Source organism: Artemia sp. Qi Xiang Cuo, chromosome 19, assembly GCF_049724085.1.
Source record: "Artemia sp. Qi Xiang Cuo chromosome 19, ASM4972408v1, whole genome shotgun sequence".
Lineage (NCBI taxonomy): Eukaryota > Metazoa > Arthropoda > Branchiopoda > Anostraca > Artemiidae > Artemia > Artemia sp. Qi Xiang Cuo.
This window is the reverse complement of record NC_142812.1, coordinates 32,242,046-32,259,438: the sequence shown is the minus strand read 5'-3', so window position 1 is coordinate 32,259,438 and position 17,393 is coordinate 32,242,046. Positions and strand designations below refer to the sequence as shown.

Sequence of the window (17,393 nt, the reverse complement as noted above, 5' to 3'; positions counted from 1 at the left end):
CTTATAATTTATGCATGGTTAAGTAGTAAGATAAATCAAAAGACATTGCGTATTACCAGGTTGTCCAAATGGCGTGTCTGCAAAATGGTTGCAACAAAGGTGGGTGGCAGTACCTGATCTCATCAATTTTTGGTTTTTATACCGTTTCAGCATTGTTTTTGGTGTATGTCGTTTATTATTGGCAACTCTTTTGCATTGTCTTTCTGGCTGAATGGATAACCTACCTTATATTCATACCGCTAATTATATATGCTTTTCTTGCTTGAAGGCGAACCCTTCAAGTTGTACTTCATTCCTTCTAATTTGAGCATTCCCATTGGTCACGTCATTTATCATTTTCCATGTTTCTTTCATATTTCCTTTACGATTTGAAAACTGTCTATCGTAATATTCGGAAGGGAAAGGTAGGTCAAGAAAACTCAAATTTAGTGTTGAGGAAGGGGCTAAACAAAGCTTTTCTCCAATCCAGACAAAATAACACTTTTACACTATAAGATGCTATGAGACTTATAATTTATGCATGGTTAAGTAGTAAGATAAATCAAAAGACATTGCGTATTACCAGGTTGTCCAAATGGCGTGTCTGCAAAATGGTTGCAACAAAGGTGGGTGGCAGTACCTGATCTCATCAATTTTTGGTTTTTATACCGTTTCAGCATTGTTTTTGGTGTATGTCGTTTATTATTGGCAACTCTTTTGCATTGTCTTTCTGGCTGAATGGATAACCTACCTTATATTCATACCGCTAATTATATATGCTTTTCTTGCTTGAAGAAATAATTTGAAGGTAATACCTATGAAAATAAAATTACCCTTTCTAAGCCTCATAGATGTTCTTCAAAGACATTCTTGTTCAAACAACAGTAAAAGTAAAATCCCGAAAGTTTACACTCAATAGTTTCTTTATCTTTTAAAGTTTATTTGTCGTAACTTGACGTCTTTCTATTACCACTGTGCAGCCAAGTTTTATAACAAAGTGAAAATTGGCATGATTAATAAAGGGAAGTACATAAAATTCAACTTTAGAACACAAACAAAGACATAAATTAAAATGAGACCTTAGGAAAATGTTTCACATATCACAAGTTCCGAAGCTAAAGTAGTTGATCTGATGTAATCACAACGATAAACCTTTCAAGTTTGCTGAAAAGAATACGAACAAGAGAGGGTAAATAAAGTCATATATTTAACGAATTAATAACGTCATATAATTATTGGTCGAATAAAAACAATAAAATAAGAAAATATTGAAATTTCCTTACTTAAGAGATACTAGCTTCTATCGTCATGTCCAAAAACCAGAGAGTGTGTCTTAGACTATTTTTGAAAATAAATGAAAGAGAAGGCTCTTACCGAGTTTTTATTCACCTAATCTTGTTTTTAAAGGGTAGTGGCCATAATAAGGATAGTGCTATAAACTGCTTTAGTACCTCTAGTTCAGAGACTCTTTGACATAGTTTTATGCCCTAGTCACGTCGTTTGGCTACTCTTTTTTTTTTGCACACATTTTCAGCGTTGCCTTTGACTGTTTCCGACAAAATTATTTCTTTCAAAACAATTTTTCTCTCTTCTTTGTACCCCTTTCGTTTTCGACAAGACAAAATAAAAGGTAAAAAAAGAAAAGGTGAAGATAAAGAACAAAAATATTTAGTCGTAGTTTAAAACTTCTTTTTTTTTTAAAGCCGTGACGTTATGTAACTTAAAGAATGGAATTTTTCTACGAAAGGTAATTTCCTAAAGTGCTTGGATACGAAGAGTAGAGAAAGAAATGTAAAAAAAAGGTGTCTAGCCAAACAAAGTGGCTTCGTGTTAGTAGTTCAATTTGAATATTAGGCCAGGTACAATTCAAGTATGATTGTACAATTTAAGAAGTGCAGTAGAGGTAGAAGTGCAATTGAAGTACGAGTCAGGTACTTCATATTTTGCAAAAACAATGGTTGGATTAAACGAAATATAATTGATTGCAAATTTCTGAAAGTGGGCTCTAAGTAAAATTTGGTTCAGGGGTCTCAATTTACGAAAAAATGGGGAGGGGTAAGGATTGTATCGAATTTGGCACAACCTAGTGGGTAAGGCCGGTCCTAATTTATAGTAGGTACGATAAAAAGTTCGACCCCTGCTCTTGCTTTATAAATTACTCTGAAATTTACTGGAATTCGCAGAGATTAGCACTTAGGGTCAACACTTGGAGTCGTATAAAATAAAGAAAAGGAGTCCTTTTTCAGATTAAAGCAATGAACAACATTAAAACACAAAACAAAAAGAAATTGCTTCGTATATCGGGGGAGCTAACCCTTCCTCTACCCCTCTCTTTACGCTGAAGATTTATAGTGTCATGCTGATGGTATTTATGAGTACAATAAATGTGCAACCATTTGTTTAACCCCTGTTTAAAACATTTGAACTAAGAATTGTATTGTTTGGACGCAAATCGGATGTGAAAATACGAAATGGGTTAAATGACATTTCCCCCAGTGTTCAGAAGGAGCAAAAAACTGTTTTGTAAAATATGCCACCATATCCCTGTTGAGCTCCAATCGCGTCCTTCTCGCCATATCTTGATGGGTCTTTTGTGACAATCTTCGTGGCTGTGGAAGGTCGTACACTCAACGCTTTTTGGTCTCCAAAACTGGTGAAAATTTGGTTATAACGTGTTTTGAGTTGATTATAAAATTGATAGTATCTCCAGAACAAAAGGGGATACGTGCAGTCTGATTGAACCAACCAATCGGGCATGCCTGATTGTAGCATAATCAATATATACCTCATTTTTGACTGATATACCACATAACGCCTTTCGTATTTCCACAGTTGAAACGCACCCTCTTCCATTCTTGCTAGACTGTGAAAATTCTTAGTTGTCACCTAAGTATACTAATAGTTTATAGTTTCAAGAAATTGTTAATGAGGGAAGAAGCCTTTGGAAAGGGTTAGAAAAAAATGGGATAGAAAGAGTAGATGTCAAAAATCTAAATTTTCAGTGCTGTCAGTGGGACTCTATTGAATATGAATATTATGAATCAGAACATAGTTCAAACTGTTATTTAAACAGTTATTAAATCTAACATTACAGTTTTTAGCTAATAAAAAGTGTTTTTTTTTTCATTGTTGTTTTGTTTATAGAAGTTCGTTCCAAAGTAATTAATAAATAATATACTATAATGATAAACAACCTATAAATTCAGTTTTCACCGAAACATTGTAAAATAAAACAAAAATTCAGAGCAAGGGAGCACTTAATATTTCGATTTGCAAGGAGACCGGGGGGGGGGGGTGTTAAGTCATTTAGAAAAGGAGTTAAATTACAAAAACGTATTTTTGCAAATCATAAAGAACGATCTAATATTTAAGAAGGTATATTCAGACCCCTCCTGTGGATAAGGGCAGATTTTTACTGGATGTTTTATAAATGAGGACTGTCAGATACTATTTATTGACGAAGAACTTTCAAAATTGTCTTAGACGGGTGGCATTTAATAAAAATATACCTAAAATATTAGTATTTTGTAGAGTTGTTTTCACTAGTTCCTTGGAAAAGTGCCCTTTGGAGCTTATTAACATTGTGACGTAGGTACTAAAACAAAATAAAACCAAAAGAAACAGGTTCAGAGAGTTAGAGATAAATCAGAGGGGAATAAGTTGTTTAGAGATTGCCACGGTGATACCTAGCTTAACGATTGAACAAAGGCTTTGTTTTCTAAGTATTTAGAAACCAGTCAATTGTTTAGTTCCGTGAGAGAAACGTAGCCTTGCATAGTTCTGTGGCCTTGAATAGCGTGAGAAACAGGTATGGCTTGTTCTATTTCCACTTTATTCCTTCCAGGAAAATTTGTAATACTACAAGACTTTTAAATTAGTTTTTTTTTTCTTGCCGTAATTTAACATATCATCTCTCTTTTTGTACTTCTTACAGGTGTTGTTCATATTTTGAATGGGTGTTTAACTTGAGCGACGGAAAAGACGACCATTTATTTGTTTAAAACCAACTATAGGGGGGGGGGGCTATATAAGATGTATGCTCTTTGTTCCTTTTTATGCGAAAATAGTATAGTGCTGACAAACAAGGTTTTGCTTTTAAATTCACACAAAAATATGTACTGCTTAATTGTAATAGTTAAATAACTATTATAGTATAATGTACTCCTTGGAACAATAGTTCGATACGATCTTGAAGCGTAATTTGAGAGTTAGACTTTGAATATAGTACCCCGCTGCGTGTTCATATGTATGATAAATATATATTCCCCGGCATGTACGAGAGTATTTTTTTTAAGGAGAACAGGAAGATATATGTTAAAATATGAAGTTCTGGCTAATTATGTGAAATATAGCATCAAACAGTTCGTGGTATGGAACTGTAAGTAAGGAGCGACTCGGCCAAAGTAGTAACTGAACTCCGAAAAAAGAGTTTCTATAACAATAGATTCATCAAAGGAATTGGGTTTCTATGCTGATTCCAAATATATAAAATTTATTAGGCTTAATTCTACCCTTCAAAAGGTACGATTCTGAGAAAATTTGCCGGATTTTCAAAAAAGGGGTGGAACATCTTTAAAAGTCAAGAAATCTTATTCAAAATTAGTCCAGCAGATTTAGTACATCAGAGAACCCTTCTGCTATGGTTTTTTGCCAGATGAAAGAAAACGGAAATGTTTTTTTTTTTTTTTTTTTTTTTTCCATGGGTGGTCGCGTCAAATTAATAGTCATAGAAGATCAGTAGATGTTTTATTTGAATGGAAATTAAAGTTCTAGTTCCCTTTTAAGTGACCAAAAATATTGGAGGGCAATTTCTACGGGAGAATTTATTGTTCGGAGGGAAAGTTTTCGCGGGTGAACTTTTCAGGGGAAAATTGATGTGGGGAAATTTTCCAGAATTCATATACGAAATTCTCTTTGCTTGTGTTGCTTTCTCTTTGGCGAATTGATTGTACGTATGGGGACGTTCAAAGCGCTAGTTTTCTATAACTATACAAACATAAGGAAATGTTATCAGTTGGTTTATTTTTACTAGTTTTATCGATGCATGTTAGATAGACTGGAAAGCAATAATTTTCGTTCGCTTTAAGTTTCAACTCCGCTCTTTACTTCCCTCAGAAAAGCTTTATTTTTTAAATTAATCTTTGCCCGTTTTTAATTTAAACTTAATGTAGAACAAATACTGTCATGATCTATTTTACTTTTTTCTGGGGGAACCCCCCCCCCCCTCATATACAGAATAATTACTGTTCGTTTATAAGTTTTAATGTCACTCCTTACTTCCAGTTGAATTTTTTTGTTTAATTTGTGACGGTTTTCAAATAATGCTAGGGATTCTCCCTCATTTTGTAAAGTTTTTCCTGGAAAGTTCCTCCTGAAGCTTTCCTTCTAGTGGAAAACTCTTCCCGTAGAAAATACCCCCCCCCCCCCTGTAGAAATCCCACCCTAAAAAATGTCTGAATGTTTCCCAACGACAAATACTAGGCTATAAGTGAAATCCTTTCTTTGGAGACTATGGGAACCAAAACAAAGAATCCATTGACAAATACGAATAACTTGATTTTTTTTTTTTTTTGGAAATACTAAAAGAAAATATAAAACAAAAATGAAGCCATTTTTCTATCCAGAAACTTTCAGAAAGAACAATTAAGCTCAAAATCACTAAAATTTTGGAGGTTGGTCGTAATTTTTTGGCGCAGTAGGAAAAACAGCATTGGCTAAGAATTACCGTAGTCTGCCTTAACAAATACAGGTTATCCACATAATCATACAGAAGGCACAAAACCATGATTAAAAAAATACTCGATAAGGAATTAAATCCTTGACATCCTGATTCAAAGTCCACCGCTCTACCAACCGAACTACAAGTTACTTGTAATCGAATTTAATCTATTTAGTTTTGAAGGACCATAATTGCATAACTTGCCGCCCCTTTCCCAGGGACTATGGAGGGTCAGGTCATCGCCAAAAGTATAGTTATTGGACCTTTTAACTATGCTGAAAAAATTTCTATTTCAAAGTTTTGTTCGGGCGACTTTAGGGGAAGTGAGCCTTTTGTGGAAGGGCTAGCTGTCGTCTAATCTTTTGGGTCACTTAAAAAAGGCGCTAGAAATTTAAATTTCCGTTCAAATGAGCCATTAAACATCACTTTATAGTGTTCTGGTAACCCTCTAACCATGGTAAAAAAAACGACACATCAGCGCTACCCATGCAAAAAAAGTGATTTTCCTTGGTGTTCACTGTGGAGGCCTGTAATTATCCTATGCAAGGTTTTGACAATACCGAGTCCAATGGTACAATTTTTATTTTGATCTGACGCCATTTTCGAAGGGTTTCAGGCTCTTTTTCAAAATAATCATAAATTTGTTTTCGCTATGAACTTTTACTTTTAAGATTAAACGAATAATAGTTATCATTCCTGGATCAACGATGACAATTTTTCTCATTAGGGCGTGTGTTTTTTTTTTTTTTTTTTTTTTTTTTTTTTTTTTTTTTTTTTTTAACGGGCTTTAAACTTGTGGCTTGTAAGTGTAACCTTCTTACTTCTTACGTTCTTACTTGTGACAAGTAAGAACGAACAACTACTAAAACAAAAGAATAAATATCACTAAATTATTATGCTGATGATTTGTGTGTGTCTGTGTGTATTAATTTTTCTTAATCGGAAAGGGTCCCAGTTTGCAAGACATTTAAATAGCTAACAAGCCATATTTTTTAAAATAAGTGAAGTTGTTAACTACTCTAATTTGTTTTAATATAGCTTACAAATTTTTTGACAAGTTTTATACTGAAACGTAACGTTTGTAGCTATTTTTTACTGTTAATTCTTTCTTTTTTGTCCAGTTGTCGGGATTGTGACTATTATATTAGGTGTGCGTGTAACTGAACCACCATGTAACTGAACCCCTAGCAACTGCACCACCGTGTAACTGAACCACCCTACAACTGAGCCCCCGTAGAACCGGACGCTCCTGCTACCGGACCTCTATGCGACTGAACCCCCGTGTACCTGAGCCACCTGTAACTATAACTTTATGCCCCTAAACCCCCGTCTCCAGGAACTTCATTTAACTGAACCTCCGGGGCCCTGACACACCAGGTAACTAAACCCCCGAGTAACTGACCCCCCGCGCAACTGAACCACCGTGCAACTGAACCACCGTACAACTGAACCACCGTAGAACTGAACCATCGTGCAACTGAACCACCGTGCAACCTAACCACCGTGCAACTGAACCACCGTGCAACTGAACCACCTTGCAACTGAACCCTCGTGTAACTGAATCATCGTGCAACTCAACCACTGTACGGAAGCAGGTAATTAGCCTTTTTCAAACCAAACGATAAACAACTACGAGCGTAGAAATTTCCACAAAATGAAAACAACAAAATAAGCAAAGTGGTAAAAAAAAATACAGTATGTAGACAGTGAGAGCCGCCATTTACCCCCCCCCCCCCCCCGCAAAAAAATCCCTTAAGGAAAATACCCCGCGGAAAATAACACCTCACAGAAAATACCCCCCTCCCAGAAAATACCTACCTGTGGAAAATCTCCCCCTCCCCCCAAAAAAAATACCTCTTGTTGTTGGTTAGTCTGCAATCACTTTCGGCTTATAAAAAAAGACTAGAAATGCCTGGGGATTATCAAACAATTTCTACCTCCATCCTCCTCTCGTCTCTCCCTTAGAGCTAATCCTGTATTTATTTGAAGGCTCAGTAAGAGCTGAGATGTTTTGGCATCAAAATGCACCCTTTTAGGTATCTCCCTCTCTTCCTAGCTGCAAAACAATCGGATAACCCCATTGCAGAAGTTTCAGTTCCTTTTTAAGTTTTTTTGATTTGTCTGTTGCTTACAGATAGTATTTGTCATTGGGAAACATACGGAAATTTTTTGTGTGGGGGTTTTCCGGAGGATCTTTCATGAGAAGAAAGTATTTGCATGGAGGGGGGGGGGCAAGATGTACACATAAATTCCTCTTTTCCACTTCCCTTAGAACTTCTCAATTAAACTAAAAAATAACACGACTCAAAGAAGATTTTTTAATTTTAATTAAAAATCCGATTTCTTTGTCCGATTTTCGTCCGATGACGTCCGATTTTCTTTGTTTTTGTGACAACAAAACAGAGCATTTTTATAAATCATCTTGACAGTAATTTATATAAAGACTTAAAAAAGACGACACTTCCAACAAGGTTGAATATGTAAACATTCTAACTTGTGTTTTACCCAATGTAAGTACGGTGGTTGAGTCGCACGAGGGTTCAGTTACACGAGGGTTCAGTTACACGGTGGTTCAGTTGCACGGTGGTTCAGTGGCACAGAGGTTCAGTTGCAAGGTGGTTCAGTTGCACGGTGGTTCAGTTGTACGGTGGTTCACTTGCACGGGGGTTCAGTTACATGGTGGTTCAGTTACACAGGGTTTTAGTTAAATGGGGTTGAGTTGCACGGGGGTTAAGTTGAACGAGGGTTCAGTTAAAGGGGTGTTCAGTTGCATGAGGATTCAGTAGCACGAGGGTTCCGTTGCATGGGGGTTCATTTGCACGAGAGTTCAGTTGCACAGCGGTTCAATTGCAAGGGGGTTCAGTTGCACGGTGGTTCAGTTGCACGGTGGTTCAGTTGTACGGGGGTTCAGTTACAGGGGTTCGGTTGCTTGGGGTTCAATTACACGGTGGTTCAGTTACAATGGAACCATTATGTTATACTTATTTTTTCCAGGTATAATTTTTTTTGGCTTTGTTGAAAAGAAATGGGTGGCTTATTGTTATTTTTAATGCGATTTTTGTGTCCCAATCCAAACATTTTCTAAGTTAAAAGTAACGAAGCTTCTGTAACCAACCACAAAGAATGCTTAGTAGCAAAAACTAAGAAGATCATATTGTATTTTAGATGCCTGTTTCATCTGACGAAGAAACTGTAGAAAAGGTAAACACGGTAACCCAAAATGGTTTAAGGACAAATCAACTAATAACCAATGAGAGTAATCCTGAAGATTTTATTCTCTCTCAGCCTCGTGAGCTGTATGCATCTCACAAACGTCCTGGACCTGAGCAACTGCCGAGATGGCCAGCAGAATGTGAGGTAATTTTTATTTTTAAGCAAGAGTCGAAACCGTCATTGTCGCTTCTTATTAGCTCTCGAAATTTAAACAGTTGGAGAGTTTAAGAAGCTAGAGGTTTTCATGGGAGGTATTAAAGAAAGAGGGTTGTAACGCTCCGCTTTTTTAGTAATCTTCTTGCTTTCTTTTTGGGTTTCTATTATGACAATTTACGTTGAATAATATACAGTACCAGGAGCCTGGATTTTGTCCGGGACCTGACACTCAGAACGTGACAGGCTTGTATATATTTAATTATCAAATTATGCATTTGTATAATCATCGTGCTATTCTTACTTTTGAGTCATGTGGTGACAAATCAGTAATTTCAATTGAATTAAGAAATCCTGACGTAAATTCAATTCCTCCTTCCCGTTAATGCATCAAAGAATCATGCATTTGATAGAATTTGCTTTATCCTGGGATTCGTTGTAATTCTCACTGTGGCTTCTCTTCCAGCCGCAGATTTCGTTTACGATCCGATGTCATCATCCCTGTCGCTTATCTTCTAACAGATCTTTTTTATCCATCATTTTCATTGGGATTCGTTGTGATCCTTGTCATCGCAAGTTTTCTAGCTGTAAATCTTGTTTTGCTTGATTTCCTGCATAATTACCTCAGACATTTTTTCATTCCTTTTGCTTTAGCTGTTTGGATTCATTCAAAATCATGTGTAATTTGGCATGACGTCATAGATACCAAAAACACTTCTTTCCAAGTATTGGAGTGGTAAGGTACGGGTGTCGCCACCTATTGGTGCAAAAATGGTGCTACACCACTTACTGGAGGGGAAAGCCCCTGATGGCTTCGAATATTAGAATGGGATGCCCGCGCTTACCAAAACGGTTCTGTAAATATAGGGTTTGCTAATACCCAATTTAAAGTTGGGTTATCATACCCTGGGGCAGGGTATGATAACATGATCGAACGGTCAAAGGGCCACTCTAAGGCCGAGGGTACCCACTAATATTTCTAACTATCTTCTTGGGCTCTACCTAGGCTAAAAAGTCAAAGATTATATAGTACAAAAAAGCTTACTGTATTCAAGATCACGCATATATCAGAAATCAAAAACGGAACTAAAGATAACAACTCTTACAATTAACGAATACACTTTAAGGCGCACCTTTGCGCGCGCACCTCTGACCAAAGGCGATGAATGGCCGAATCAAATTAAACTCCCAGCATCCTTTGAAGCTTTTCAAGCTGTAAATTTAAGCTGTATGAGTCATCGCTCACCTGGCTTTTTCAGACACTTGCTAATTAGTGGATTCCTTCAGACGTCTCAAAATAAAAGCTTTCTTATGGTTTAGATATTACAGATAAATGAAGTTAAATTTATAAAAAGGGCATTTTTCTCAAACAAAAGGGGCCAAAGCTCCCAACACCTCCATCCTAAGAAAAATGACCGCCACCACGCCATAGGTCAGAGCACAAAACAGAAAACATAAAATAAATAACACCAAAAACACCAACTTCAAAATCACCAAACTTGTTTATCTTCTCTTCTTTCTTCCACTGGTGCCTCTCCACTGTAGCTACCTGTTGGCTTATGAATCCGCGACTACCATCCGCTTGGCTTAGTTCCATTGCCATTCCGTATCTCTGTAAAACCAATCAAAACTATTGTCTGTACAGCTCTCTTCACCAAGCTTGGGATTTCAAAGAAGGAAGAATCCACGAGATTTGTGGAATTTAGTCTTGCACAGCATGATTAAATAAAAAATTTCTCACTCTCACTAGTTTACATTTCAGGGGAGCAAAGGATCAGTTTCCGGCGCATTCGATGATGCGAGTCATCATGAAAAATTGGCTGCACTAGCCTCTCAATTTCCATCTGTTGAAACAACACCACATCTCAATTAAAATGTAAATTTCCCCTTGACATAATTTCAAATAATCTAAGGCCGAATTTGCAAAGGCCTGTAAAAACAATAAGGGTACGGGGATATCAGCTAAAAGTTTGAGCAAGTCACTAATCAGTTCACTCTGGGTTCCCTCCCTTGAGATAACCAAATGAAGAATATGCGTTGATTCTAATTGAAGATGAAATTTGGATACATCTCCCACTGAATACAATTAGCCGGAAATAATTGTCGAGTCCCATAAAGAATAACAACTATGAATAGGGTTATTGGACAAAGGATTGGGTGAAGTATGAAGTGACTGGGAGCGGGTATCCCCCAGGGACTCCAGATCAGAGAGGCAAAATCTCGGTAAAGGGATCACCACTTATCCGCCAGTTGTGCGTTGAGGAAAAGGGATATCCTTCACGACTTCCCGCTGGGGATCTTCCCCAAGGGATTCCTCCTCCTCGTGAAGGATCGACATCTTTTTTGAGCTGATAGTACTAATCTCAGATTCCTTCCCAAGTTTTTGGAATCCAACCCGACATTCAATATCTCCCAACTTTTCCCCAACCCGTTGTAGGTCGTTCAACTTTATTTTGTAATCATCTTGTTTTATTCCCCATGGGTCTTGGACCTCTTTGTCCCCCCTATTATTTATTTTAGCTAGGCACAGCCCATCCAACTTTTTATTTTTCACCCTATTATTCATTTTATGTATTTTAGCTAGGTACAGCCCATCCAACTTTCTATTTTCGCCCCTGCAGGCTGAATCTCCAAATTTTGCCTCTTTTCGGCATTTATTTGTTCTTTTTCTCATTTCTCAACTTTTTCCGTCGCGCAAAATAAATCATCATTAAATTTGAGTTGGACTCCAGTGTCCACTATCTTTGACTGCATTTCTTCATTATAACTCCGTTTACTATTTCTTTTCTCTTTTTTAGTTTTCTTTTCTTCTACTGCAGAAACAAATATTTCGTTATCAAATGGGTTTCGACATTTGGTTTTTCATATTGAACTAAAATTTCACGAACTTTACGATGAAAAGTGCGTACAATAAATTTCGTCTCCTTTTTCTCTGGTGCAATCAGTGCTTCATTTTGGCAAACATTTCTCGGCGTCTCACACTCGCTAAAAGTGTTCTCAAGTTTTCCGTTTTCTCGAAATTTTCCCGAAAAAATCATTTTCGCGCGTCTTATTTTCAATATTCTGTGGTCTTTTTACTTCCGCATCCCATTTTTGTGAATTATCAACATTTAGAACAAGAGTATCAAGCATTTTGTTTTTCCGACAGGGGGACGCAGCCTCCCAATTTGTTTTATGGGCAGTTCCACCTCCACCCGTAGTCAACGAAGTTGTATATTTTTCTGTCTTACCATTTAGTGTCTGGTAATTTTCATTTCCTCGCGATTGATTCTTAGACAAATTATTATGGCTATCTGACAGCCTAGAAGTTAGATGTGATAAAATATCCCTTTCTGGAATTCCCCAGCGGGCTTTTCTTAGGCCTATCATGGTTCTTTTAAACTCTTGGTGATATATCTCTTCTTTCTCTCTAGCTATTTTATCATTATCCTTTTTTTGTTCTCTGGCTATTCTATCAGCCTCTTCCTTTCGTTCTCTGGCTATTTTATCAGCCTTATTCTTTCGTTCTCTGGCTATTCTATCAGCCTCTTTCTTTTTTTCTTCTGCTATTCTAATATTCTCTCTTTCTTCTCTATCTTCCTTCTCTTTTTGTTCTCTAGCTATTCTTTCTTCCTTCATGAAATTTAATAGTTGTTGTATCATATCTACTTGAGTACTTTTTCGCGAGCCCCTGCTGAAAATTGAGCTTCTGCTACTCCTGCTATTCGGACTACTTTGATTCCTTCTGTCATTATATCTTCATAATTCATTTTCTGAATTCATTTGTACCATATCTGTATTATCTCTAACCCGCAACTCCCCTTCATTTGGCACAGCCTCTGAGGGGTGAGTTCATCTTGTCTTTTCACATATTATTTCTTCCTTGTTTATTTCGTACCCCCTCATTTTACCGCGTATGCTCCTTTCCGATTGTAATATCTCTTGATTAATTAGTCAATCTTGGTAAGTTCAACAATTTCCACACGCAAAACTTATGATGCGCAATTTCTATTGTGAATTATTACGGCCGTGTAATGAGATTAAGCAATTTTTCAAATAATCAGGGTATATAGACTTCATTATGGATTAACGACTTCTTTCGCAGCAAGCAATTTCATATAAGTGATATATATGTCCGAAAAAACAAATTAACGGGGTTTACACAAGAAAGTAAACTGAAAAACCGCGCAAAAATTCCGCTAGTAAATTAGCTGGACTAAAACTTCAACAGGGGATTTACCCAGTACAACAAATCACGTATCCTTCCCTGATGCCCGTTCTCCCAATATAATCTGCTCTAAGGCCGATAACTTTACGGGACATGTGCCTCTCACCTTCCTTGTCAAGTTTGGGCACAAAACTGTCAAATCTTAATTTACCGTCTTCAATAATCTTATAACCTTTGTCACTGAAGATTATATCTAAGTCCGCCAAATAGCTCAAATAATAACCCAACTTTCACCGTTTTCGTTTCTGTCCTTAAACCCTTTAATACTTTCTAATTCGGAGATTCCCCCACTGTAAACTCAAACTCAATTAATTTCACGTTATTCTTTTTCATTATTGTCTAACAAGGCACAGCCCATTATCATAATTCCGTATTTTTTTTGTTCTTTCTCTCTAATTTCTGTTTAGGCTCAGCCCAAACCTCGATGAAAGGAGGTATTGAAATGGGGCTGTATCCTCTGTCATGCACTGCGTCGCTCCTAAGTAGGAGCCTGACTTATCAAATTTTAAATTCGCAATCTTTCAAATCTATCTTTCGGTGCTGATTTTTTACAGCCTATAGACTATACTTTAGGCTATCTTTCACCGGTCTTTTTGGAAACTCTCGATCTTTTGCTACCAGTGCCCTTGATAGCTCCTTTTTCGCTACCACCAGTATTTGGGGGGTGGGGGGAGGGCAAAGATTATAGTTCTTCGCCTCTGAAATTGGGGAAAAAACCTTTAATGCCACCAGAGTAATCTGGCGGTACCCCAAAAGCCAGTGTAACTTCTACGCGCCACGGATTTCTGCTTTTCCCGTCTCTGGCGGTTTACACAACCGTCAGGGTTCCCTGGCAAGTATACTTTCCTTGTGATTTCTGTGTGCCACACTATTTGGCCTCAGGTATCATAAAGATCAAACTCCCCCAATTCCCCCTCAAGGAAAGATCTCTGGCCTAGTATACGATTTTTTTCTATACCAAGCTAGTCTATTCTCAGTCTTGCGGTAGACTGCCGACCCTACCTAAGCCAATCAAAATAGGTCAAAGATTTAAAGAAAGATTTCTTATCTGTATTCACAACCACATATATATCAGACTCAAAAACGGAACTAAAGATAAAATCTCTTACAATTAACGAATACACTTTAAGGCGCACCTTTGCGTGCGCACCTCTGATCAAAGGCGAGGAATGGCCGAATTAAATTAAAACTCCCAGCATCCTTTGAAGCTTTTCAAGCTGTAAATTTAAGCTGTATGAGTCATCGCTCACCTGGCTTTTTCACAAATTTGCTAATTAGTGGATTCTATCAGACGTCTTAAAATAAAAGCTTTCCCATGGTTTAGTTATTAAAGATAAATTAAGTTAAATTTGTAAAAAGGGCATTTTTCTGAAACAAAAGGGGCCAAAGGTCCCTTTTGTTTCAAAAGGGACCTTTTGAAACAAAAGCTTTCCCCCAGTGGTTATAATTTTGCTTCAATTGCGTTGGTGTATAATGCAGTTTAACCAGGAATGCTCCATTGTCTATGCCCTCTGAAATATCTGAATTACGCATTGGCATAATTATCGTTTTATACTTTAGTTTTAAGCCATTGGATGATAATTCAGCAATTTCAGTTGAGTTAAATAATTCTTTCATGAATTCAATTCCTAATTCCTGTTTATGCTTTACAGACGCTTAACATGTTGCTTGTTCTATTGTAATTGCTGGAATACCTAAATTATATTACAGCATAATTATCGGGCTATGCTTTACTTTTAAGTCATAGAGTGGCAAATCAGCAATTTCAGTTGAATTAAGACATTCTGGAATGAATTCGATTCCTCTTTCCTGTTTATCCTTCGCAGAGAAGCTAAAATAACACGTGGCTTAGTTCATTGTAATTTCTGAAACATCCAAATTATGTGCTAATATTATTATCGTGTTATTCTTTAGTTTTAAGTCACAGAGCGGCATGTCAGAAATCTCATTTAATTAAGAAATTCCGCCGTGACTCCAATTCAATTTATCATGTTTACCCTTCACAGACACCAAAATAACTTCAATTCATCCCAGGGTGGCTAAGAAATTCAGGCGTGTTTTTTTTCCTGTGTTTTTTTGCAGGCACTAAAATAACAATTTCGTGGAAATTTGCAGTCCCTTCGCTTAACAACAAGGAAAATCCATTCTCTTGAAAAATAAAGAAAAGTCATTTTTTATGCATGGGAAGCCTATTTCTGTCTGTTTTTCTTCTCCGCAGCTAGCGGGGCACCGGAACATCATAGAGAGCTGTTTAAGCGCTAATTTTAACGGCAAGTGCTACCTTACCTACTTTTGCAGTTAACAGAAAACAATATTCAAAATAAAATCAGTTTTTGACAAACAAACTGAATTTTCGTAAAAAAGACGAGCTATTGCTGCAATCAGGCAGTATTTCATCACAGTCGCCTTCAGTGGATCTTCCTTTTGTAAGTGGCTGGTCCTCTTGACAGCAAAGGTAACTTCAACGGCGTTTCAATAACCTACTCATCGTCGCAGCTGTAGCTGCAACCTAGTAAAAGGCGATTTCCTGCCTGTAATTATCTTTGAAAAAAAAATGTCGCGTCAACCATCTCTTGTGGAATTTACAGTAGGATTTATCATTGGGAAAGTAGGTAATGTTTTAAATACTCATTGATTGCAGAAATAGCTCATCTTGTCTACAAAAATTCAGTTTTTTTTGTCAAAAACGAATTTTATTTTGAATATTATTTTCTGTTAACTACAAAACTATATAACTTTTTATCTCGAAATGAATAAATATGTGTACATCATGTATATGTGAATATACGTGAATTTCTTTTTCCAAAATTGAGGCTCTAAACGAATTTTCTTAAACTTGGGACCTATCTAGATCGTTTTTCTAGGCCATAAAATCCGAGGTTGTCAATTTTAAAAAAAATATCTATTGAGCCGTTTTCAAGAAAAAATATACGCACAGTTGCTCGTTTAAAGAAAGTAGATATATATATTTTTTTATTTTCAGGTTACATGTCCTGCAAATAAACATTTGATGAAAACCCCTAAGCGAGAGCCGTATTATTCCATCAATGGCCGTGAGCCCCAACCTGAGCCCTGGGGAGACCGGTACCCTTTGGTCGGAGGATGCCTTGTTTTTAACTATGAAATGAACAGCCCAGTACCATACGTAAGAAGATTCAAGCTGTTTTTGACAATCTTTTTTATTTATCTAATATTTCACGTTCTAACTATAAAAAATCCCTGAAATAGCAAATTCTATTTTTCTTCAATATGAGTGACTAATGAGTGGCGTATAGATTTTGAGGAGGTACCAGGATTTTCAAGAGGTTCTCAGTTTTCTTTTTGAAATATTAAAAAATGAAATGAACGGAAAAAATCCAAAAGGAAATGCATTTATGCACAATTAATAAAACAAAAATCTACCATGGAGGCAAACCAGTATGTTGTCTGTCCGGAGAGTATCAGTCCATAACACACCCAAAAGCCAAGGATGTTTTTTACATTTTCATAAAGTTACAGGAGAACGAAAATACAGCTATTCAAATTTTCACGAACACAGTATATTCTTCAGGAACTTAGAATAAGTGTAATCTGCAAAAATTACATTAGCTCACATTAGCCTAAACATCTTCCACCTTAACTATGACTTGTAGACATCCTTCATATAAACTCGTCAAATATCTTCAGTTGTATAAAAAAATACAACATTGAAGTATATCATAAACCGTTTTAGAATCAGATTAGAATCAGATCTTACAGATTTTTGTAAGCTTGCGTAGCGCAGTGGACAGTCCGTTGGAATACTAATCCAACGGTTGTAGGTTCGATTCCTGCCAAGGATAAATTTTAGCAAATTAGTCAATTTAAGATTCCAACAAAAACTTCTATTAATAACAACTCAATGCCATTCACTGGATTTACTAATAAATCTCTGCAGTCCCCATTTATGATCAACTAGACTGGGTTGCGGCGGTAGCTAACATCCCAGACCATGGGTCTGGGTTGCATTTCATTAGTTGTGAATTTTTCATTCTCAGTTGGTAATAATTGACAGGTATCTGAATCGGGAGCCGGAAGTGAATTCTTCTGAAAAGAATGCCAGGGTAAGATGTAAGATAAGTATAAATAAAATCAATTATAGAT

The 17,393-nt window shown here is 36.7% G+C and overlaps 1 protein-coding gene across 1 annotated transcript; it reads left to right on the top strand.

The window, feature by feature from the left end:
- Window positions 1–3,650: 3,650 nt before the first annotated feature.
- On the top strand, window positions 3,651–16,494 carry LOC148940739 (cytosolic carboxypeptidase 2-like). Its single transcript, XM_089105060.1, has 3 exons — window positions 3,651–3,787; window positions 8,864–9,055; window positions 16,255–16,494. Exons 2-3 carry the CDS (start codon window positions 8,864–8,866, stop codon window positions 16,492–16,494), a joined length of 432 nt encoding a protein of 143 aa, XP_088961186.1. The 5' UTR covers window positions 3,651–3,787.
- Window positions 16,495–17,393: the final 899 nt, after the last annotated feature.